Below are 25,455 nucleotides of genomic sequence, written 5' to 3'. Positions count from 1 at the left end.
AAGAACTCAAACACGGGGGCACCTGGGTGGCTCTGTTGGTTAAGCATCTCTTGATTTCAGCTCAGGGCATGATTTCATGGGTGTTGAGTTCAAGCCCCATGTCGGGCTCTGCGCTAACAGTGCGGAGTCTGCTTGGAATTCTCTCTGTCTGCCCCTCCCCGCCTTCACATGCACGTGCTCTCTCTCAAAAAACAAATAAACTTAATTTAATGTTTTATTTAATGTTTTAATTTATTTTTAAATAAATTTAAAAAAATAATGTTTTATTTATTTTTGAGAGAGAGAGAGAGACAGCTTGAGCAGGGGAGGGTCAGAGAGAGAGGGAGACACAGAATCCAAAGCAGTCTCCAGGCTCTGAGCTAGCTGTTAGCGCAGAGCCCGACACGGGGCTTGAACCCACCAACCGTCAGATTATGACCTGGGCCGAAGTTGGACACTTCACTGACTGAGCCACCTAGGCGCCTCTTTTTTAATTTTTTAAGTAATGAAAAAAACTTGAGCATTTATGAACACCTTGGAGCTCCCTTGTGTGTGTCTCTCTCTAGTCACAGCCATCCCTTCCCATTCTCCTGAGATTTGTGTTTATCATTCCCTTGCCTTTAAAAAAAAATTAGTTTTGGGGCGCCTGGGTGGCTTAGTCGGTTAAGCGTCCGACTTTCGCTTAGGTCATGATCTCGCGGTTCGTGGGTTCGAGCCCCGCGTCGGGCTCTGTGCTAACTGCCAGCTCAGAGCCTGGAGCCTGTTTCAGTCTGTGACTCCCTCTCTCTCTGACCCTCCCCTGCTCACGCTCTCTCTCTCTCTCTCTCTCCTAGAAATAAATAAAACATTTAAAAAAATTAAAAATAAATAAATTAAAATTAAAATTAAAAAATTAGTTTTACTATACAGAGAGTATTCTGCCTGCGATCAAGTATCATTTAAATATCATACTGTGTGTGTATTCATCCACAGTTTGCTTTTTTTAATTCAGCATTGTGAGATCTATCGGTGTTAAGTGTATAGCTGTAGTTGGCTCATTTTCATATCCCCTTGTATGATCATGTGTCTGTGTATCCATTCTCCGGTCAGTGGTTATTTGGGCTGTTCCCTTGTCTTTGCTATTTCAATGCGGTTTTCAGCCCTGTGTATGTCCCCTCCACGTGCACACGTTCTCCGGGGCGGTGGTTCAGAGACCAGATCGCCCATCAGAGTCACCTGGAGGGCTCGTCAGACCACAGATTGCTGGGTTCCACCCCCACAGTGTTGGCTCTGTATGTCTGGGTGGGGATCCTGGGACCACACTTTGAGAATCATTTCTGTAGCATATGCACCCAACAGCAGAATTGCTTGATGGAAGGGCATGCCTGGATTGCTCTCCTATGTGTTTGGGAGAGTTTCCGCTGCCCCCAGCAGCATATGAGTTTCCATTGCTTTAGGTCTTTGTTCATACTTGATATGGTCAGGCTTTAAAATTTTTATAGAGCTGGTAGGTATGAGATGGTATCTTGTGGTTTTAATTTGCATTTCTCAGATTACAAGTGGGGTGGAGGATCTTCCTTACTTCTATTGACCATTCATGTAAAATAGTCAGTTTACATTTATTTTGTAAAATACCTGTGTAGGTCTTTGCTCTATTTCTTTTGATTGGCTTTTTTTAGGGAGTTAATAGGAATTCTCTATATATTCTGAATACTAATCTCTTGCCTACATGTGTTACGAACCTAGGCTCTCAGTTTATAGTTTGCATTTTCAGTTTCTATATGTGTCTTTTAATTGTTATTAGACTTTCTTAATTTAATGCAGTTTAGTCTTTTCTTTTATGATTTATACCTTTTATGTTTCGTTGAAGAAATCTTCCCTTACCCTGTGGTCCTAAAGACATGTGCTTCTATCTTCTTCTAAAAGTTTTAAAGTTTTGCTTTTCACATTTAAGTCCTTAATAAGTCTAGAATGGACTCTCTTGTCACCTGAAAGTTTTTGTTGGTGGGATACCTTTATTTCTGTGGGTTTTCAATGTCTACAGATCTGAATTATTTATAACTGGAGTTGTACCTGGAGCTTATTATGTACACTGCATTAAAATTTCATATTGAACAAAGGTGCCCTCTTTAGAAAAGAGTTTTGATCACATTTAAAGCCCTTCCAAGATGTTTTTGATTTTTTTTCAGATTTTAGATATGATAATGGTATTGTGGTTATGGGTTTTTTTTTTCTCTTTAATATTCCTTATATTTTAGAAACACATACTAACCTATGTCTGGAATTTGCTACAATATAATAAAGGGGTGAGAGAGAGCTTTTGGGAACAGATGCAGTCATGTTGATATTGAGTTGATCATTGTTGAAGCTGAGTGATGAGTACATGGTGGTTCGTTTTATTCTGTCTACTTTTGTACATGTTTAAATATTCTCATAATAAGATGTAAAATATCCAAGGGCTATTTCCAGAGTTACTTATCAGGTAAAGCATCTTTTCTCATACTTTATTAGCCATTTGTATTTCTTCCAGAGCCAGTTGGGTCTCCGGTCTACTTCCTGGAGTCCCCGGTAGTGTCCTCAGCAGGAAAGCAGGAGATTAATTGTTAAGGAAAACAGGAGGGACTGGGGGATAAAGATGTGTGCACCAAGAGCCTGACCACCCCCCACTCCCTCCAGGACTAGGTTGTTTTCCTTCCTTTTTTTCCCTTCCAGAGCGATTAGAGATAATTTTTATTTTAATCAGAGCCTTCTTCCCCTGTTACTCTACCTGAGTAGAGGTAACCCAGAGGGTAAAGGAGCCTCCTCTTGGATCCTGGTCCTCCCCCACATCAACAGGACCCTGGGACAAAGGGTCAAAGATGGTGGCAACCCTATTGCAGTTAGTCACATAGTAGTGGTGGTGTTTGGCATCACAGGATGCAAATACCCGAGTTGTCATTTTTCTTCAGTGTAATAACTGGCCAAAGTGTCAGTCTCTGGGGAGTCCCAAATGCATCTTGTGGGAGAATCAAATTCTTTGTCTCCCACTCTTTAATTTTGACGTATTTTCTTGAAATAGGTAATATAGTCAAGGGGTTTAAAATTCAAAAGGAACATGGGGTGCCTGGGTGGCTTAGTCGGTTAAGTGTCCGACTTTCGCTTAGGTCATAATCTCGCAGTAGTGGGTTCAAGCCCCGCGTCGGGCTCTGTGCTGACTGCCAGCTCAGAGCCTAGAGCCTATTTCAGAGTCTGTGTCTCCCTCTCTCTCTGACCCTCCCCTGCTCACGCTCTCTCTCTCTCCTAGAAACAAATAAAAATATTTTTTAAAAAATAAATTAATTAATTAAAAATAAATAAATAAAATTCAAAAGGAACAAATATCTCCCTCTCGCCCTTGTTTCCTAGCTGCCCAGTTCCCTTCCTGGAGAATAGACTTGGTAGACACAAGGAAACACACATAGGTTTCACCCATTTTTACACAGATAGTTGTGTGCTGTGCACACAGTTTGGGACCTTGATTTTCTCACTTAGCATCTTAGAGGTCATTCCTTATCAGTCTATCAAGAGCTTTCTTGTTCTTGCTAATAGCTGTATAGTATTCAGTACCTGGTACTATCCTCAACTTTATTTATTTAATGTTCATTTATTTCTGAGAGAGAGAATCCATGTCCATGAGCAGGGTAGGTTGTGGGGGGTGCAGCAGATCCGCGCTGAGAGCAGCGAGCAGTTGAGTTTGAGGGGGTCAAACTCAACGAACTTTAGAGATCATGACCTGAGCCAAAGTCGAGGGGCCCCTCTACTCTGTTTAACTAGTTCCCATCAGTGGGCACTTTTTTGCAGTGTCTTGTAGTTTTAATAGTGATACTCAGTGAGTAGCCCTGTCATATTTGTCATTTGGCCCATGTGTGAATATGGGGTGTCTGTGGGGAATAAATTCCTAGAAGTGGAATTGCAGGGTCAAAGGATACGTGCACCTATGATTTTGAGAGATACTGCCAGCCTGGGAGTGTGGCAGTGGTGCCGGTTTGCAGGCGCACCTTTTCTCTGTGCACCCCTTCCCCTGGGGCTGGGGTTTGATTCTACACATTGAGTGCCTTCCATTGAAAGGTCCTGGATACAAAGATAACACTTTGGTGTATCAAGTAAAATGGTTACTCTGTGCCAAGCACAGGCAAATACAGCCACAAGGAAGCCAACAAGGAAGGTTTTTAGATGAGAAAACTAAATAAAGCTCAGAAAGGTTAAATAATGTGCCATGGCCACTGGCCCAAGCTAGTAAGTAGTAGAGCAGGACTTAACCCCGGATTTAAATCCTCTAACACCTGTGCTCTTAAAGCACACCCTTGACTGCCTCTCAGGAGGAATGGCCCATCTTAGAGTCTAACACAGGTGAAGAATCAGGCTCAGAGGGAATAACTGGCCAAAAGAACACACAGCCAGGAAGCTGTGGCATCCCCAAGGGGGAACCCCCATCTGTGGTCTGTCTATACTGAGCTACGTCCCTTCCTTCCATGCAAAGAATGTCCAATCGCATCAGGATTCCATGAAGAGAACTTTGTGCACATGTGTTGACCATTAGAGGTGTCTATAGACAAAACCCATCCATGATTAATACACTAGTGACAGTATAGTTGCTGCTATTTATTAAGTACCTACCATGTGTAATATGCTATATAAAAGGTCCCCTTTGTGATATTTTTAACTTGCACAATAATCTTGTTTGGGGAACATGTTATTGTTCCCATTGTCCAGATTGGAAAACTGAGAATAAGACAAGTACTAGTCCCAAGGTCAAATGCTAATAAGAACAGAACACAGATTCAATCTGTTAGACTCAGAATCACTCACTCTGGTGTCCATGGTCTTCCCTTGGCTCTCTCTTCCTCTTCCACTTGTCCATATCATTTGGTGCTCTCTCTGGAGGGTGAGTCTGGCTCACACCGAATGCTTTAAGGGTCCTTTAGCTTCCATTTACACCCCTCCCCTCCTACCCCCGGTGCTTAGCATAGGGTAGTCAAAGAGCAGTCTGCCACGTGACACCTGAGGACTGGCAATGGCCCCCACTGGAACTGGCTCAGCAAGGACCCATTTCCCAACTGTTTAGCAGGTGTTCTTTGAACACCTGTCATATACTGCCCCAGTGGGAGAGGAGTATCAAGTACAGGCTAGTTCTCAATAACTTAAATTATGAGACTGCTAGTACCAAAGTAAATGGAACAGACTAAAAGTATCAGAAGAGTTTATAGGAGAGAGGAAGCATAACATAATTATAATAGTAGCAAGCAGTCATAAAAGACTATAGGGTAGGGCTTCTGCCCATTTTATAAACACTCAGAGTTTGAGTGATGAGCCCAGAGTTGCACAGCAAATAAGTGTTAGAGCTAGGACTCTGAATGTTCCACGGCTTCTGAGGGGAGGGGACTGTGGGCTCTGTGCTGGGTGGCCTTGGGGCTCCAGGTTATGGGAGTCCAGAACGATGGGCCTGATATGGATGAGAAGGGAGGTCAAGATGTAGAATGAAAGACTGAGAAATAGAGCTGTTATATTCCTAAGATATTATGGCTTGCACTTTAAGCTCTCCTTTTGAATGTGGGGAAACCCAGGCTTGAGGCATAAAGTAATGACACAGCCAAGGTTTGTCTAGTGCTTCTACATTATCTCATTGAGCCTCTGACTATGCTAGTAAGTGAGGAAGGTCTTCTTACCATGGAGGGAACTGGGGTCTTCTGACTTTAAATCCCAAGTCCTTTACACCATCCATGTCACCTCCACATTTCTATAGTGAGAGAACGTAGTCTCTGCACTCAGACACACCTGGGTTTGAATCCCTACCTCCTCCATTGTCTCTAGGATCTTAAAGTTTGCAAATTGGGGCAATTCCAAGTAAAGAACAAGCCTCTAGGGAGACAGGCAGATGCCAAGGGATGAATGACACAAGGGAAACACATTAATGCTAAATCTTATAGTGCTTTTTTTCAGTGCACTTTTAAGTATTTGGTTTACATAAGAAGAAAGTGAAATGACTTGCCAAAGATCACATGGGAAGTTAATAAAAGGCAACCCTGGGATTAGAACTCAGCTCTCTTGTCTCCTAAGAGAGCTTTTTCCTTATACAACACTGCACCTCTGAGGGGGCTCAAGGGGAAGACCTAGGAATAGAATCATAGCCTTAAAACTACTGGAGCCAGAGAGATCATCTGGTCCATTGTCTACACTTGACAGATGATGGAAGTGAGGCCTGGGGTGCCCAACTGACATGTCTGCAGCCAGATGGAGCCACCACAGAGCAGGAGTAAACCTGTGTGTCCTGAGTCTCAAGGCCCAGGGCCTTTTACATTACCACGCAGAACTTCCAAACTGCTGCTTTCCTGTGCAGAGCTAAAAGCCTCATTGCAATGCCAGTAACACAATTGGAACATTGGGGAGTTATTTTCCAAATAGAATCTCATTCTCCCTCTCTCTCTGTCTCCCTCTGTCTCTGTCTCTCTCTCTCTCTCAATTCTTAGCGTAATATACTAGAAGAGAAGGGGGAGAAAGCCTCAGTGGAAGACCTTGGTAGAAAAAGGATGAACATTTGGTAGAGTCTCTGAAATCTAGGGAGGTCCTCAAAGCCAGGAAATAACTTAGAGGCCAGCCCCCTCGTCTTTCCCAGCCAGCTTACCACTTGCCCTGCCCTCCTCACAGCAACTTCCCTTGGCATCTGCATCTGGTGAACACCAACGGAAATCCCTGGTATTTTTCTTTGCATGCAACCAACCATGGAGATGTAGGTCAGGCATTGCTGGCCTGGCAGTTACAACAGCAGTAGCTTTGCTCCCTGCACCTGCAACCATGCTCACTATGCCCCATGAGGATGGGAAAAGGATGTTCCCCCCCAAACAGCGAATCCTCAAGGGCCCGTGTGGGTGGAGCTGGCTGGGACTTAGCAGGGTGCTGGAGAGACCATCTGGAATGTGGGGACTAGGAGGGTAGCTCTCTGTGTCTCTTTCCCCCTGAACGTCTGCTGTGTGTGACTAGTAGCAGGACTGGTGGTGCCTCTGCTCTGCTCAGCTTATCATCACTGGTGGAGGAGGCTGGGAAGATCCCATCCAACCCCCTGAGCTCAGCTGGGCCCCAGGCCTGCACCTGAACCCCCATGCCTGTCTGGTGTTTACAGGATTGAAGCTGCCACCCTTTGGGACCCAGCCTGTTTTCATTTCTGCTCTCAGCTGTCTGGTCTCCATGGACCTCACCTACAGGTTTGTGCGTGCCCGTCCCCCACAGTGCAGCCCCATGAGATTGCTGTAGCCTGGCACGCTTCTCTTTGGTCTTTGTTCTCTCCGGCAGAGCCTCCGGTTCTGTCCTGGCCCAGAGGACGGCTTTCCTGGCCCCTCACACAGGCTCTGTTGGTTGGTTCGACCCAGCTGTACCCCTCCATCGCTTTGTGTACATTCGGGGGATGGGGCTGCGGTTTTAAGGCACTGAGGGGTTTACCTGTGTGGTTCTTCTGGACTGACCTCCAACTGGCTGCCTCTGTCCTGAGCTTTCTCCTGCCTGGACCTCATGTGTCTCTTTTGTAAAGGTGTGAGCCCAAGATCGATAGACACATATACCATTGACCTTCAAGGTAACTTCTAGGTGATATGCAAATGGACATTCTTTTAGTAATACTTTTCTTTTACGTTGATTTCCAGTGTGGTAAATGATATTTGTGTTCTAGTTATAGTAGTAATAACCCAAGTTGCCTTTTCATTTCATTTATTCATTTAGCAAATATTTACTGAGTATCTGTTCTGTGCCAAGCACCGGTCCAGCTACTGGGAATATCTGCCTTCATGGGGTTTATATTCTAAACAAAGTGATGGTGGGGAATGGAGGGTGACGAGGAAGCACTGGGGTTTTTGTTTGTTTGTTTGTTTTGTTTTTGTTTCTTTTAAATAAAGAGTGATCGGGAAGGGCTTTTCTGAGGAGGAGGCATGGGGGCAGATATTGACATGATTTGAGGGAATAAACCGTGTATCAGTCTGTGATACACTGAATTGCATCCAGTCTGTGGTAAAAACATTCCAGACAAAGCAAACAAGTACAGAGGCCCCAAGTTGAGAAGGGTGTGCTTCGCACGATTGAGGAAGAGCAGAGGAGGTTGAGTGTAGCTAGAACAGAGTGAGCAGAGGTAGAAGGTAAAGGATCGCACGAGCCATGACGGGACCTCTGGCTCCTGGTCTAAGTGAGATGGGAAGGCAGTGGAGTGTTTTGACCAGACAGAACCAGACAGAATGTGCCTGCTCTGGTAAAGGACCACAAGGGGAGGCAGGAAGCTGGGAGGCCAGTAAGGAGGTTGTTACAACAATACAGGCAGAACATGTATTGGACCAAATGATGGTGGCCGAGGTAATGAAAAGTGGTAGCATTCTGGATAAATTCGAAGTATAGATTCAAAGGGATTGGCTGACAGATCAGAACTAAGGAGAATATTTAGGAGTGACTCCAAGGTGGTCCAGGCTTCAGCCCCTGGAAGGATGAATCTGCTGTCATTTACTACAAAGGGGAAAGATTGCAGGGCCACCTGGCTTGAGTATACAGTCGGTGGAGCATACAGCTCTTGATCTCAGGATTGTGAGTTTGAGCCCCACGTTGGGTGTAGAGGTTACTTTTAAAAACATCTTTAAATAATAAATAGAAATAAAAAGGGAAAAGATTGCAGAAAGAACAGGGTGAAGAGTAGTAGGGACTGAGGGTTTTCAGTACTTAAAGTTTTCAAAAGTGAGTCACTCAACAGGAAAATGTTAATAATAACAATGATACATGGAGAAAGCCAAAACAGTGATGGTGAAATTGTGGACAGAGTGGGCCAGATGTGTCTGCTTCCTTTCAGCTCTAAAATGCTGCTTTGGCAATTTCAGACCTTGTGGTCTGCCATTCATGAAGAATGGGAACTTGAGACTTGGCCTAGAATGTAATCAATGCAGAAGGAATGACAGGAGATGAATCCCTTGGGTCAGGCTCAGCCCTTGGAACGACTTGGGAAGTTCTCACACACATCCTGGCCTGCAGGCATCGCCTCCTTCGCTCACTCACCCACTGAGCACCTTCTGCCTGATAGGCCCTGGTCGCCGCACAGCTCTGATGCCCCTGCTCTCCTAATGGAAAACGAGCTACCTTTACCTCCACCCCAACCTGGGCCTGGCTACTCCGTGGCCCTGCAGGTCCCTTGAAGTTGGGCAACGTGCCTGCTGAAAGTGGGCGGCCACAGAGTAGGCAGACCCTGTCCTTCATTTATCTCTGTCCAGCCCCTGACTTCCTCCTGTCATTGCCACCCAGCTCTCAGAGCCTGGAGAGCAAACTGCTTGCCTCCATGAGGGCAGAAATGATTTTGTCTTTCCTCATCCCATAGGGTTCCCAGAGTTACCGGCCTGGAAAAACATCTTCAAAGGCCTCTTTCCTGCCTGTTGTAGGTGAGGAACAAGGACAGAGAGACTAGTAACTCCCCTAACCCACAGCCAATCCACCAGCAAATCCTTTGAGCTCTTTTTTTTTCCCCCAAGTAAGCTCTCCATCCAACATGGGGCTTGAACTCATGACCTTGAGATCAAGAGTTGCATGCTCTACCAACGAAGCCAGCCAAATGCCCATCAGTTCTACTTTTAAAAATAAATTCTGAATCTGACTGCTTCTCACCAGCTTCCTTGGCACCATCCTGGCCAAACCACTATCGCATTTCTCTTGGATGACTGCATCACCTTCTCACCAGATCTCTTAACGTCTACCCTTGCCCGTTGAGGTCTTTACCTAGCAGCCAGCGGGACTCTATTAAAACCAAAGTTAGATCGTGTCCCTCCAGTGTTCCCATGTCGCTCAAACAACAAGACCAAGTTCTTGAATTGCATTCAAGGCCCTGCACAGTCTGACTCTTGCCTACTGCCAGACCCCATTGTTACCATTCTCTCTTCATTCATTTTCCTTTAGCCATACTGGTGTCTCCTGTTTCAAGAGTGCCCAAGTATGTTCCTGCCTCGGGGCCTTTGCATTTGCTCTTCCCATTGCTTTCCTCAGATCCTTGTGATGCTGTACCCTCACTTCGTTCAGGAGGGCTCTGTTCAGATGTCACTTCCTCAAGAAGCTTTCCCTGACTACGGGTTCTAACTGCTGTCTTCCATGTTTCAGTCTAACCTTTTTCTCTCATTTGTTTTTCTTTTAGCACTTACTACTATCTGACACATTTATTCATTGCCTGTCTCTTCGCATTAAATTGTAAACTCACGCAGGTAGGAATTTTCATCTGATTTAGTCACTGCTTCATCCCCAATACTTAGCATAGTGCCTGGCATTCAGTGAGTACTTAATAAAGATTTATGGAGTGAATGAGTATCCAGGACCAGCAGGACAGCTTGTCTGGTCCTCCCCGCAGCCTCACAGCTCAGCCCACGAATGGCTCATGATCCGTCATAGAAAACTCAGGTAAGGGGTGCTTGGATGGCTTAGTCGGTTAAGGGGCCGACTCTTGATTTTGGTTCAGTTCATGATCTCAAACCCTGCATCGGGCTCTTTTGGCTCTGCACTCAGAGCACAGAGCCTGCTTCAAATCTTCTGTCTCCCTCTCTCTGCCCCTCCCCTGCTCATAGTCAGTCTCTCTCTCTCAAAAAAAAAAAAAATAATAATAATAAATAAGCATTAAATGAAAAAGAACACTCAGGTAAGAGTTCTGCCAGAGCTACTTGGCATCACTTTTGTTTCCAAGATAATGGCCAGATAAAGGGAGGGACTGGCCTTGCAGGGGATGGTTGATGGTGTGGGGGCGGAGCTCTAAGCAGCCGCAGCACACACCTCCTTTTCTCACCCACGAGGCACCAGGGAGCATGCCACTTCTCTTCCCTGTCCTCAAAATCATTTCTGACTCACAGGGCCTAAGAGTAGAAGATCATCACTAAATAGTAGGTAGGCAGCTGTGTGGGTGAAAGGGGGAAGGAAGGAAGAGCTTATAGTAAGTAACAACCCTGTGCATCTGTCATATTGCACGAGCAGATGTAACACGCTTTGGAGTCAGACGTCTCCTTCAGTAGCTGGTGATCTCAGGCAAAGCCTCATCACCTCTCTGAGTCTTAGCTGCCTTGTTAGCAAAATGGGGACAACACCTACTTGGCAAGGTTTTGAGGATTCAAGCAGGAGCTCAGTAAATATTAGCTGTTTTTGTGCATTTGTTTGTGGCTGTAAATAATGAGATGCACCATGAGAAGCACAAATGAAACCACTCTTTTTTAGCTATAAAAACATGACAGCAGCTAACATTTATTGAGTTCTGTGGACCATTTAGTTCTTGCTGCCAAGCCTGTGATGCAAGTACAGTGCTCTCAGGCAGGAATGCTGCCTTGAGAAGGTAATGAGTCTTGCCTTGGGTCCCTCAAGTAGGCAGTCCCAGAGCTGGAGCCAAAACCCACACTGTCCAACTCCAAGGGTCAGGAGGCCTTGCAGGGGAGTCTGTACCTCCTCTGGGTCTCAGTCTCCCATCTGTTTAGGGAGGGAGTTGAACTACAGTAAACCACAGATCATGACACATAAATTCTTGAGTGATCCACAGGTCACATCAGGTGGGACAGCGAGCTGCTTTGGGGCCTCCTGGTGGTGGTGATCTTCTGCAGTTTATGGTGCCCTGGGTGTTGACTGAACAGCAGACCTCCTGGTGGCCCCCTGCCCCATGTCACCTGGCAGCAGGCAGAAGTCCAGCTCTCCTGGGACTGTCTCAGGCATCTTTCTATTCTGTATCTTGATGGATTGGGGTGAGAATGAACTGAGGAGAAGACCAGAAGGAACCAGAATGTAGGAAATGCAACCCAGCCAGAGCCTTCAGCTCTGAGTTTTTGGTGTCGAGGGGTGTGGACGTGAGCATTCATATGTATAGGGGGGAGGGAAGGGTGTTGCAGGGATTTGCTCCCATCCTCAAATCCTCCGAGGCTGTGGAATTCCAAACATTTCCGATCAGATAAAGGCTGAAAATACCCGGACTTGTCTGGACTAGTTAGAGGTGGTGCTAGGGTGAAGAAAGAGGTGGAGGCCACCGGGACAGAGCCCGGCCAGAGCTGGCCTCTCTGAGGAGCTTGCCCCGGGTCACAGATGTGCCCATTGCCCTTTTCCCCTGGAATCCTACAAGGTAGAGAGCGAGACTCAGCAGGCTCTGCGGTGAAGGAAGATCAGACTCTTTCATGGCAACAAGTCCTCCTGCTGCAGAATGTTGCCTCTGCCCTTCCGCACTAATTATTGGGTCTTCTGAATACCCATCAGAGAGAGCTCGAGTAGCTACTGATCTATCCATATGTGAGCTTCTTTCATTCTCTTCCTGCTGTAGCACTAGGAGGAGGCCTCGAGGATGACCCCCTTCATTTTACAGATGGGGAAAGTCCCAGACTTTCCCAGTATCCCAGACAGGGGAAGAGACTCAACCCAAGCAAGCCAGTGATAGAGCTGGAACACAAAACCCACATCTGTCAGCTCTTGGCCTGGTGTCTCCTCACAGCACACAGCGTCAATCGGCACCAGACACGGTGGTGGGGATAGCTTTGGGTGGAAATAAGAAGGGGGTGGCTGCTTTGGACTGTGGAGTACTTTGAGGCATAGACCCCCGAAGAAAGAGTTTTAGGGAAAGGGGTGGCCCCAGAGACCAAGCCCCTATTCTTTGTAGATTGCTAACCCCAGTCCCTCCTACCTGTTGCCTCAACACAATGCAGATGATGTCTTTTCCAGAACCTTCCCATGAACTTCCTATCACCCTTCCTGAGCCTGGAAGAACTTGGTGTCTGGGGAGTCCTGGCCACCCTGCCCAATTACCTGGTGTCCCGGGGCTCCCTCCTGGTTTTGCCAGGCAGTGAGGATGGGGATAAAGAGGGAAGCTGGCCTTTCTTCCCTACCCTCTTCACTGTCTACCAGTCGGCCTACCCCTTAGCACCTTCTCTGGGCCCAGACTGGGCTAGGCCTGAAAGACAGAGCTCATGGTGGAAAATGAACAGCTCAAAGCAAAATAAGTCCATCAAAGAGAGACAAATACCATATGATTTGACTCATATGTGGAATTTAAGGAACAAAACAAACAATTAGAGGGGAAAATAAGAGAGAGGCAAACTAGGAAATAGGCTCTTAACTATAGAGAACACGCTGATGGCTATGGAGGGGGCAATGGGGGAAGTAGGCGATGGGAGTGCACTTGTTGTGATGGGCACTTGGGTGCTGTATACAGGCATTGAATCACTAAATTGTAAGCCTGAAGCTAACATTGCACTATATGTTAACTAACTGGAATTTAAATTACAACTTAAAAAAAGAACAGTACAACAAACTGGTAAGGGAGCTGAAGGAGACTTAGAGGCAGAAAGCAGGAGGCCTCCTTGAAGAAGTCACCTGTAGGTGAAGACTTAAGAGATAAGTAGGAGGGACCTTGGCAGAGGGACGAGCATAGGCAAAGGTCTTGAGGCTGAAGAGAGCATGGTATGTGAAGAATGAAGCAGCCTAGCCCTAGACAAAGCTGAGGAAATCCTTGCAGGGTCTTGCAGACCACAGAGAAGGCTATAAGACACCAGCTGAGCTCTGGTCCAGCAATAAGAACAGTAATAATAGCCAACATGTACTCAAAGTCTGCTCTGCACCATACAGAATTCTAAGAGCCTTATGTGTATTACTGTTGGATCTTCACAGTGTTCTTGTGAAATAAGCACATCTTTAATCTCCATTTTATAGACGATGTCCGCGGCTAACACCTCTCAAGTCTAATTGCAAGACTTAGTGGGTACCTGCCTACTCTTTGCGCTGGCAGCTCAGCTTGGTAGAGAAATAGAAGAAATAGAAATAGAGCCTTGGCCTTATCCAGGTAGCACTGCCACTTTACCAATGAGGAAATTCTACTTGGAGAGGAGCACAACCTGGTCCAGAGCCCAGAGCAAGGCTTCCTCTGCCAGCCCCTGTGATTTCTTGGGCAGAGTCCTTGAGACAGAGTTGGAGAGAGCAGCTGAGGAGAGAGGACCAAATCTGATGCCAGCCAGTGGGGGGAGATAGAGGGAAAGAGGCAAACGCTTTCCAAGAGAGCTTTCCTAAAGTGAAGTGCTCTGTGAGTGTATAAGCAGAGCTGCCCTAGGGATGACTGAACTCCCACGAGTATGGACCATCAGGGGTGAAACAGACCTACCACGTGACCCTGATGCTCCACCTTTCCGAACCTGTCTGGGAAATAAGGATGTTAGGGGTGAGCTTCATCATCACATAAGAGGTTGGGTAGGTATGTTACTAGCTCACTTTTGAGTCTCTGACCCTTTTTCAAGGGTGAGCCTGGTCTCTTCTCTCTTCTGGGAGAAGAATGAAAGGCTGTAGCCATCTCTGGTCATGAGATGACAGAGGGTTAGCAGGGATGGGAGGGGAGCCGGTGAGGTGAGGGCAGTCTTGGAATTCCAGGGAGTAAACGCCTATGAGCGCGCAGCGGCCTCCCGGGGGCCATTCAGTGCTTGGGCTCTAGAGCCATTCTGCCGCACACAGATCCTAACTCTGCCATTTATTAATCAGATGTCCTTGGCAGGGTCCTTTGACCTCTGAGCCTGTTTCCTCATCGGTAACATGGAAAGCAACAATAGCACTTCATGGGGTTATTGCCAGGATTAAGTGAATTCATATACATGATGAAGCCCTCAGCACCATGCCCGGAATGTGGTAAGTTCTCAGTCAGTATCAGCCGTTCCAGGGAAGGAGGTTGTCAGCCCCTAAATGAGCATCTGTGCCCCGCAGGAAACGCTTTTCTGAACCATCTCTGCCTCTAAGACTAGCATCCTGGTTCTGAACTGAGGAGGTGGAGAGCCCACGCTTGCACTGCTGGGCCCGATAGCTTTCTCAATTCCCCAGCGGAGGTGTTATCTCCTCCCGGCACAACCACTTCCTTTTCTGAGAAATGAGCACATCTGTCAGGCTTAGCTTCTGAGAACTAATGGTGAGGGAGGAGGCGGGGGAGGAGAGGCTGGCAGCTGACGGGGGCAGAATCGGAGAAAGATTAACATGAAGTTTGCTGCGAGGATGCCTCCAAATACTCCCTGAAGCCCAGATGGCCTGAGCCTCTCCCCGCCCCCCCCCCATGACACACTGTTCAGCCAGGAACACCGAAGTCACCTTGCTTCTTACTAAGTGGTTTCATCCCCTGATCTCACCACCACTGTCTTGGGAGGTCGAAACAGGAGAAACTGAGGCTCCGAGGTACAGAGGCTTGCTATGGTGCCCACGGCAAGGCTGGCTTGCCTGGGGTCACGGTGGCACAGGCTGGTCACCCGTCTCCGCCTCTGCCCTGAGCTGCCCCTCTGAATTGCCCACTCCTGGTAGAGGGGAGAGGCTGTGTTCCTGTCACGTTGCTGAGCCCAACAGCTCCCCCGGGAAAGCCAAGGGAAGTGGATTCTAACCACAAACCTCCCTTCTTCCGAGTCTCTGCCTGCAGCTCCCTGCCAAGAGAATGATAAGGCCTCTCCTTTTGCCCCATCCCCCCCTTCCTGCCATCTCCCTGGGATTGCCTGACAAGGCCTCATTCATCTCTTCAGCAGGCCTGTATCAGCCTCTCCCCCAGGGAAACTGAGGCTAGCAGCAAAAAGTGACTCTGCAGGTGACTCGTGGCCTGCCCATGCTGGGCCGTAACGAGGCCAAGGGAAGGAATGGTGCTGATGTCTCTGGCACTTTCCCTGGGCTGCTAGGAGCCCCTTCCTCTTCTCCACCTACCTCTTTCCCAAAATAACCAAGCAGGAAGGAAGTGGTGGGCCTAGGCCTTCCAGAGTCACCCCAGAGGAAGGAAGGGCCCGTCTGGCACAAGCACTTGTTCCCCACTGAAGCCAGGACGGAAGGGTTTCACTTTCCCTCCTGGTCTTCGTCACATCCTTTTCCTGTGGCACCCAGTTCCCCTCAGCTGGCTGGGGGCCAGAGCTCATTCATTCAGCTGGTGGCCTCGGGCAACCTTCCCCCTACAAGAGGGACTAGGGACCATAGCCCTGGCCGAGAAACGGGTTTTGCTGCTGCACATGCGGGAGCTTGCAGCTAACTCCCCACATACCCACTTTGGGCAGATCTCTTGGTATCTCGGAGCCTCAGTTTACCTGGGTGAAGATCGAGGTCCTCCTTCAGTAGTACAAGTGCAGGCACCTGGCCCATGATGGGGCCTGAAAAGTATTGTCCTTTTGAAAGGACGCACAGTCCTCTACGGAGGTTGGGAGCAAAGATACTGGAGACACACTGCTAGTGCAGGCAGGCAGCCACTGTGTGACCTTGAGCAAGTCACAGATCATCTGCGGGCTACAGGGCCATCAGCTATGGGATGAATTAACCACAGGACCCACTGCCTGCCAGCATGGGGACAATTCGGTGAACTGATCCACCAAAAGTACCAAGAAGAGTGCTCAGGAAGCATCTACCGCCACTGCCACTATGCAGGTCAGGTTCTCTGCGGGCAGGGGCGGCAGGGACCGAGAGGGCAGGATCAGATATCAGAATGAGCAAGAGGCCAGAACTCCAACAAATCCCAGTCCCACTACTTCCTCGATAGAGAGGATGGGTGAAGCCTCCATTTTCACATCCATAGAATGAGGCTATTGATAAGTAGTATGAGGATTAAATAAAAGTAATCCTTCATTTGTTCACCTAAAATAGATTCTCTCAGGGGTGCCTGAGTGGCTCAGTCAGTTAAGCGTCCGTCTTTGGCTCAGGTCATGATCTCATAGTTCATGGGTTCGAGCCCTGCATCGGGTTCTGTGCTGACAGCTCAGAGCCTGGAGCCTGTTTCAGATTCTGTGTCTCCGTCTCTCTCTGCTCCTCCCTCACTCGTGCTCTGTCTCTCTGTGTGTCAAAAATAAATAAAACAAACAAACAAATTTTTTAAATGGAAGAAAAAAATAAAATAGATACTCTCAGAGAGTGCCCAGTTGGCTCCGTCGGTAGAGCCTGCGACTCTTGATCTCAGGGTGGTGAGTTCAGGCTCCACGTTGAGCATAGAGTTCACTTGGAAAAAGAAAATTTTTAAATAGGTCCATTTAGAATAGTAGCTGCCGTGTTTCAGGTACAGCATCAGGTTCCAGAGACACAAGGGATGAAACCACAGGCAGTCTAGTGGAGGAGACAGGACAAAACATAATCACTCAACTGAATGTGATTGTGCATGTAATCAGCGAGTACGTCCTGGTCAAGGTGCTTTAGCTCAGTGCCTGGCACAGCCAGCATTCGAACACATAAGAAAAGTCAGCTGCCGTGTTGGCAGTTGTTCCTGTTTTCTTGTGATTTAACAAGTGAGGACACTGGGCTGCTCAAAGTCACACGGCTGTGAAGAAGGCTGGGAACGTGGGAAGTGAGAGAGAAGCGTGGGCATCGGAGGACTGATCAGTCTCAGCTAGGTGCTGCGCTTCGGGCCCCGGCAGGGTGGATGGGCCGCCGCCTGAGGGGCACCGCCGTGCCAGCCTTTTTTCCTGACTTCCCCAGGGTTGCAGACGGCTGCAGGGCGACCCCTGGGCAGAGATCTAGCCGTAGTCCGTCCATCCCCTGCCTGGATGGGCCTGGCTTCAGACAGCTGTCAGACTTGAGCCTGCAGACTGAGGTGGGGAGCCAACACGCAAAAGGGGCTCAGCCCAGGGACGGCCACCTTGCCTCTCATTCTTGCCTCAGGGCCTTTGCATTTGTTGCTTCTGCTGAAACTCGCTTTTTTTTTGACCCGAGATTTTTGATCCTCTTTTGGCCACTTCCACCTTGCCATTCAGCTCTCGGCTCAAACCTCACTTCCCCAGGGAGACCTTCTCTCACCACTCCACCTGTGTCAGTCCCCCAGGTATTCTCTGTCACCTCCCCGTGACTTACTGCCTTCAAAACCCCATCATCTCTGGAATTGTCTTGTCCCTTGTCCTCTCTGCTTTACACCAGGACAGGTTACTCAACCTGTTTTCCTTACTGCCACTCACCTAAGGCGTCATTTTCAGCATTCTTGTCCTAATTGCCTTCTCATGACATCTGAATGCCACAGCTGCACTCCAGGTCTCTCTATGTGCTGTGGCCACGTGGAAAGCCCCGGACCACTGTAGTATCCAAGAATGTTTGCCTCGGCCCCCTGGAGGTGATAACCCTCCCATTGAGAACACAGACTGGAACAGAAGCTCCATAAAAGCAGAGATCTTTGTCTTGTTCACACCCCACTGCTGCATCTCCCGTACCGGGCTTGGAGCATGGTTAGCACGCAAGAAACAGGCACGGTGCAGGTGCCTGGCTGGCTCAGTGGGTAGAGAGGGCATGCACTCTTGATCTCAGGATCAGGAGTCAGTGGAGAGCTTACTTTAAAAAAAGAAAAAAAAGAAAGAAAAGAAGACATATTTACGGTATGAATGAAAATCCAAAAACCCTAGAAGCACAAAGATCTTTTTCATGGGGTCTTACAAGCCGCATAGCAGTTGGCTAACCAAGGAGGATGATATGGGGAGGGTGACCAGTCAAGAGGACACAGAGGGGTGAGGAGCACCCTTCAGTGTGTTGGGTGGGGCCCTTCCATGTATGTGGCCAGGACTGTTGGAGGCAGGATCTTTAAAGTGGTCCCAGCTTTGGCTTCTCCTGGGGACCCTGGTTCTTGGCTCACCACCCTGAAGGGCCCTGATGCCAAGTCAGGGGACACCGGTTCCTAGTCAGGCCCTACCACACCCCAACTGTGTGAAACCTTAGAATGAGCAGGTTCATTGGTCCTTCTAACTTGTGAGGGTCTGGCTGGCTGGGGAGTCCATGAATCCCATGGCACCGGTCACAGCTACAAAGACCTACCCCACTTTGCTGCCACCTAAGCTGAGAACGCAGACAGCCCCGTGCCTGGGTCCCTTGAAAGCCTCTGGGATATCAGAGACTTCCTTGCACCCCAGATTTCCATCTCACCCTCTGGCCCACCATGCCAGCTCTGGCTGAAAGTAGTGGGAGCCATTGAGGAGCACCAGGGCTTATCTCTGCTTTTCCAGAACCAGGCTGCGCAGCAGTGCTGTTTGTTTATCCAGGGCAACCGCCCACTGAGAAAATGGCTGTGTTTGTTTCCAAGTGTGTCGTGTGAACCTTGAGCTAAATATACCCACGCCACTGCCTCCCCAGCACCGCCCTGCAGTAGCACACCCCATTTTGCTCGTGTTCTGTCTACAAAAGCAGTCCCCAGAATCCCGGGCCCCTGGAAATCCTACTCCGCCTCCCCAGGAGAAGGATCTCCTAATGAAGGTCATCCTGTCCAGGAATGCATGGGGGTGGGGGAGGGGTTGTGCATGTCAGAGTCTTGTTCTCTATGGCACTGAAATGAGAATGTACCCTCCACCCTGGAATGACTGTTCCTGGACAGTGAGTGCTTTGTGCCCTTGCAGGGACAGGGCCTGTTTACTCCAACACAGCCCCAGAGAGGAAAGTTTCCCGCGGCTGCCAGCCCTCTAATTTAGGAAAGTTCCCATCGAGAGAGCCAGGCCTCTCCCACTTTGGCTGCAACCCCAGTGTCCCTGGTTTCTTATGAGACATTGGGCCCCTTGGGATAGCCAGTCCTTCTGGCCTTGGCCTCACTCCTCCCATGCCCCCGACAGCCCAGGAGTCTTTCCCCCATCACAAATCCATCTTTTTTTGTGACTCCACTTGGGCCTCCTTCATCTAGGACACGTAGGACCAGAAAAATTACAACTCTGGTAAGAATTTCCTTGTCCGCCAGCACCCATGAGGCTAGCCAGGATGAGGGACAAGACGAAAGCATGTCCACACCAGCGATGCCTGGGCAGTGAGCAGGCCAGAGAGTGAGGAGCCTGGCTGCTGCCACACCACTGCCCTTCTCTCTCCAGACCCAAGGCTCCTCCTCAGCTCCACCCCGTCTTTCTAGAATCCCATCTTAGTGCTACTGACAGGACAGATCATCCTAGCCCCCCCCGCACAGAGAAGTGTCCTGCTACAGTGCACTTCCTTTGGAGCTGAGTATCCCTGTGTTCTGCCACCGTTACATAAGCTGGGTGACCCCAGGCAAGGTCCTCCCTCTCCAGTGTGAAATGGGGCTCAGATCTACCTGATGAAGGTGAAGTGGGTAACTGCCTGGCACTTCGTAGACTTGTAGTACCTTCATTCTGCTCATGTATTTATTGAGCACCAACATGTACCAGACACTGTCCCGGGCACTGGGTCTATGGAGACAAGACAGGATCTCTGCCCTCCTCAAGCCGCCCCTCATGCAGGAGACAAAGTGTTGAATCTGTCCATTATGAACAGTTATGAAAAGTGCTGGGGAGAAAAACAAAGCAGGGTCAGTGAGAGGACAGGTAGAGATGACAATGGGTACCATTTTAGATGAGGTGGCCAAGGCAGGCCTCTCTGAGGAGATGACATTTGAGCAGAGTCGGGGGCAAGGTGGATGGTGAACCGGGGTCAAGTGCTCCAGGCAGTGAGAACAAGCCCCCAAGCAGATGATGGAGGAAAAGCAAGGAGGCCCCTGTGGTGAGTGTGCAGCAGGGAAGGGCAGGTCCTACGAGACCTAGAGGACCGAGGACTTGATTCCAGGTGTGATGGAAGCCTTGGGAAGGCCGAGAGCTTGGGATGAGATGGGGAGGAGTGAGCTGGCCTGAACGGAGGGGCTTTTTCTGGTGGGTTTCCACCCATCTGTGGTGAACTTTCTGCTAAGGGCTGCAGCTCCTGTGACACCGCTGCTTCCCTAAGGGCTTAATGAACACAGAGTCTTTGCGTCATTTTGGCCATTCAGTGCGCAGGGTGCTCTGCTGGTACCAGGACATGAGCAAAAATGACACTGGCTTTCCAAGAGCAAGGGATGGCTGCTGGAGGACTTGAAGCCCAGGCATGCCATGATCTGATCCGTGTTCTTAAAGATCCTCGATGTGGAGCATGGACTGAGGGGGTTGTCAAGACCAGAAGTAGGGCCAGGCACACGTCACAGTGAGCAAACTGTGGTGGAACCTGGAACCAGCTAGTCTGAGGGAGCAGCCACCACTCAGCCAGTTGGGAGCAGGTGGAAACGAGGGCCGGCCATGTGAGTTCTTGGTGGAGAGGAGGAACAGGGGGCCTGGACAGCAGGCGATCCATTCACACTCCAGACACACACCTCCCTGGGCCCAGAGGCCCCTGGTCTGTAAATGGGAAGAGGGGGTCTGCACTGCAGCATTGTTGGGAGGATTGGGGGACAGACAAATCAGGAGCAAAGCTTACTCAGAGGGTCCTGCAAGCCCCCTCTCCCTGCCCCACAGGCTGGCTCCACCCTGGGCTGGATAACTTAACCCACAGCCCTACCTTCCCCGTATCATGTGCTTCCCTCCTGACTGGCCTCAGGGCTGAAGGCTGTTGCTCACCTCCTCTGGGGCCCAGAGTCACGCCCCCTGGGGGCAGGCCGGAGGACATGGACAGGGCCTCAGAGATCCCATCCCAGTCCTGCATGGTCATTGCTACCCCTCTCCTCTGCCCTCCTCTGTCTAACCGTCACTCACCCTGGCCAGAGACTCCCTCCAGAGGGAGAGGGGGCCTCTGACTCATAATCCCCAGACTTGACGCCGGGAATTTAGCCCCATCTCTCCTTCCCCGCTCCCTCCCTCTGTCCCAGCAGTGGGAAGGCTACTCACAGACTCAGCTCTGTGCTCCTCCTCCTCGTCTGCTTCCAGTCTGTGCTGGGGCCGGGTCTCACTCACCACTTTACCCTCCTCTCCCCTGTCCCCTTCTTTCCTGCCCTCTGCTCCAGCCACCTAGCTTCCTGTCACTTCCCTGCCCCTGCCTGTCTCTTTCCCGCATGCTCTCCAGTACCACTTTTCAGCCAGCTCGCCTCCCGAGGCTCATTCCCAGCTTTGCACCCGTCATCTCAGCAATAATGTGTGTTGGCCATCCCCAGCTGGGCACCAGCAAAGAGGGCAGCCCTTAACCCTTTATCTCCTCTCCCAGAGGAGGCACGGATGGCTCTAGTTTTTCAAATCACCATTGCAGCAGATGGCCCCCTTCTGCCAGCTACCCATGTTACTGTCAGAGGACTCAAACAGCACCTTCCTTTCTCTTCTCTCTCCCTGCAGGACACTTTTGTGGAACTCTACGGGAACAACGCAGCGGCCGAGAGCCGGAAGGGCCAGGAGCGCTTCAACCGCTGGTTCCTGACAGGCATGACTGTGGCTGGCGTGGTTCTGCTGGGCTCGCTCTTCAGTCGGAAATGACCAGACACTGACCACCCACTTACCCTCCCACCTCTGCCCTGCCCCCACCACATCCCTTTATCCAGCAACCATTGCCACCAGGAGAACCACTACATGCAACCTGTGGCCACCTACCCATCACAGGGTGGGGCCTAGACCTGGTCCCCCGCAATTAGTTTTCTAGACTCTACCATGCTTCTGTGAAAGCCGCCTTCCCCACACCTCCGTTCTCCTGGCCTCAGAACCCACAGAGTTTCCCCAAAATCTGCCCATGGAAGCTGGCAGGTGTGGGGGTGTATGCGGTCGGGGGCTGGGGGGCCCTGCCTGATTGGTGGAACCCACGCCCACCCCACCCCGACCTCAGCCTCCCTGAGAATGCTTTGCTGCCGGGGAGCTGGAAAGTCTTCTGACCCTTTTCCCCAGGAGAGACTAGATTGCCTTCGTTTTGATGTTTGTGGCCTCAGAATTGATCATTCCCTCTCCCTTCCAGGATCTAGATCCCCTTCCTATCATCCCCACCTTCCCAAGAGCCACTTAGGGGCCACTTTTGACTAATTAGGGATTCAAGCTGCTTGGGATAAAGAAACAAGGACCAGGACCCCCTCCCCGCCTCTGGCCTGGCCAGAGTCCCTGACCCCAATCCCAGTGTCCTCCAGAGGCCTCTGGCTAGAGGCCAGCCCCACCCAGGAGGGAGGGGGCTGTAGCTGCAGGAAGCACCCCATGCCAAAGCTAAGGTGGCCCTTGCAGTTTAGCACCACCCTAGTTCCTTTCCCCTTCCCTTCCCCTGGCTCCCATGACCATGACTAAGGGACCAACTGGGCCCAAGGCAGGTGCCCCAGAGCTGTTTATGGCCTCCGCTGCCTCACTTCCTGCGAGAAGATCAGCCTGGGGCATCTTTGCTTTGGGCTTCTGCCTACGGAGTCCAGGGGTTCAGGGGCCTTGGCCCAGAGGTGAAGGGGAGCTACAGGGAGCAGCTGTGGGAGCCCTAGAGTCTTCCCTACCTCAGGCAGGAAGGGCAGGAAGGAGACCCTGATGCACGAGGTGTCGGTGGGGGTGGCTAGAAGGGCCAGTCCTACCTGGTCAACGTAGGTGTGCCCCACCCCCGTTCAGCCTGGGTCGCCAGGCTGCCAAGGTCGGAGTGGCCTGGCCAGGAGTCCTTCAGGCCTCCCTCTTCTCTACTCCACCCAAGGTCTGTCTCATCCCTGGGGGTCCCGGCCTACCCCTAGCCATCCCGGGCTCTCTGCTGTACATATTCGAGACTAGTTTTTATTCCTTGTGAAGATGATATACTATTTTTGTTAAGCGTGTCTGTATTTATGTGTGAGGAGCTGCTGGCTTGCTGTGCGCGTGCACGTGGAGAGCTGGTGCCCGGAGACTGAACGGCCTGATGCTCCCTCCCCCGCCCTGGTCTGGGGAAGCCAGCTGGGGGTCCTGGCTCCTGAGGGGCACTTGTCCCCCCCACCCCCCACTCAGCCCCCACCCCACACTTGTTCCAGCTCTTTGAAATAGTCTGTGTGAAGGTGAAAGTGCAGTTCAGTAATAAACTGTGTTGATTCAGTGAGCAAAGGGCCTGGGCTCTTGTGCGCCCCGGGCTGGGGGAGGAGGGGCTTTGCGGCTGGCTGCGGGGCAGTGGTGCAGTAGGGGTGCTCCCTCTGGGCCTGAGTTTCTCCGCCTGCACATCGATGGGGTTTTTATTGAGTGCCTGCTGTGTGCCAAGCGCTGGGGCTGTGTGTGAACAGGACGGACACAATCCCTGCCCCCAGGAACCGACATTGGGGGGGGCGGGGGGAAGAAACTGCCACTTGGCAGGTATTCCCTGAGGCACAGGCACCGACCTAGAGCCCTGGGGATTCTGCAGTGAACGCAGCCGCCCGTTACGGAACTCCCATTCTCTGGAAGACACATGCAAGGATGCGTCTGGTGCTGGAGGGCAAAGGGGCAATCTGGGTGACCGTGAGGAAGGACGGCAAGACTCACAAAGGAACTAGCGGGGAAGGAGGCAGGAAGAAGTCAGACTTGAGGTAACATTTCAATAGATCCCACAGGATTTACTGATGGATTAGAGATCAGTCAAGAAAGAAGAGTCAGGGTGATCTGGAGTTTTTGGAAAAGTGACACCATTATAATTACCAAAGTGAAGCCCGTTTCTGAGGCCAGTGCAACTTAAGAGGCTCAGAGTGAGTGCCCCGACAGTGTTTCCTATGGGCCCTGAGCCTGTCTGGGAGTCAGGAGTCCAGGAAGGCTCCCGAGAGGAAGTAATGAGAGCGAGGGCCGGAAGAATGTACGAGTTAACTAAAAGAATGTGGGGGAGCAAGAAGAGTGGTCCTGGTGGAGAAGAAGCAGGTGCTTCAGGCTGATGAGTAAGTTTTCTTCAGGCTGAAGGAAGAGTGATGTGTCCAGGTGAGGAAGCTTCCTGGGCCAAGGTGATGCCAGAGAGGTGGCATGAGGGGACTGAACTTGATCCTGAGGGGAGTGAGAGCCAGACGGAAGTTGTGAGGGGATGATATGCCCACTTAGAGCTCCAAAACACCCTCTAGCAGCTGTGTGGAGAAGGTTCTGGAGGGGAGCAGAGTAGGAACCTGGAGACCAGTGAAGGAGGCATGGTTTGATCAAGGCTCTGGTTCTCAGGGTGGACCAGTCAGGTGTGTTTCCTGGGTCACCCTTCCTGGGTTTGTGACTTTGGGCAAGTTACCTGCCTTCTCTGGGCTCCAACTTTCCCCTCCGTAAATGGGATTGATGGCAGTACCCATCTCACACGATTGTGGTCGAGATTGAATGAAACAACCCAACAGCGCTTGCGGGAGTCTGGTTGGGGGGGGGGGGGTGCGCGGCAGCGATGACCCCGCCGTCGGGCGGTCTCTCCAGGAGGAGAAAGGAGGTGCTCGCTAGAGAGGTCCACTTTTAGTATCCGCGGGAGGTCCAGGAGAGGTCTGGGAAAGCGAGGACTCCGTGGGCGGGCGCTCCAGCCAGGGACGGAGCTGGAGGTGGGAACCTGCCTCGGACGCCCCGCCCCTCACGCACGCCTTCAGGAGCAGGCTTGGCTGCCCCCTGGTGGTCGAGGCGGGTGAGACCTGAAGCCACGCCCACTGCCGCTGCCCTCCGCTGCGCCCATGACTTCTGTTTCCCAGCTGGCCAGCTTCCCCCGTTGTTCTCCGTCCGCCGTCCTGCTCCCCAGAAGAACCCCTACACTTGCAGTCGTTGGGTACTGGGTTCAGAGCTTGCCACGGCTGTCCCAGTGCTCAGGGTCGTCATTCGGCTTAGTTCAACACCAAAACCTCCAGCCTTTCCCCCTGCCCCCAACAATGTGTCCCTTGCCGCTTAGCCACTCAGCCCCCTCTCCAGATTGTTGATCCTTCTGGAAACATCTTTTCACGCACAAATACATAGACAT

At 50.5% G+C, this 25,455-nt stretch overlaps 1 protein-coding gene across 3 annotated transcripts in view; it reads left to right on the top strand.

The window, feature by feature from the left end:
- Positions 1–23,625, top strand: part of BCL2L1 (BCL2 like 1) — a 48,059-nt gene extending 24,434 nt beyond the window's left edge. For all 3 annotated transcript variants that reach the window (XM_039237692.1, XM_039237691.1, XM_039237690.1), the window contains exon 3: positions 21,948–23,625. In XM_039237692.1, coding sequence (XP_039093623.1) covers positions 21,948–22,085 — 138 coding nt within the window. In that variant the 3' untranslated portion in view covers positions 22,086–23,625. The remainder of the gene's footprint in view (positions 1–21,947) is intronic.
- Positions 23,626–25,455: the final 1,830 nt, after the last annotated feature.

The sequence above is a fragment of the Hyaena hyaena genome, unplaced genomic scaffold (assembly GCF_003009895.1).
Source record: "Hyaena hyaena isolate Hyena2069 unplaced genomic scaffold, ASM300989v1 scaffold_131, whole genome shotgun sequence".
NCBI lineage: Eukaryota > Metazoa > Chordata > Mammalia > Carnivora > Hyaenidae > Hyaena > Hyaena hyaena.
Note: the sequence above shows the minus strand (reverse complement) of the source record. Positions and strands in the feature narration are given on the sequence as shown.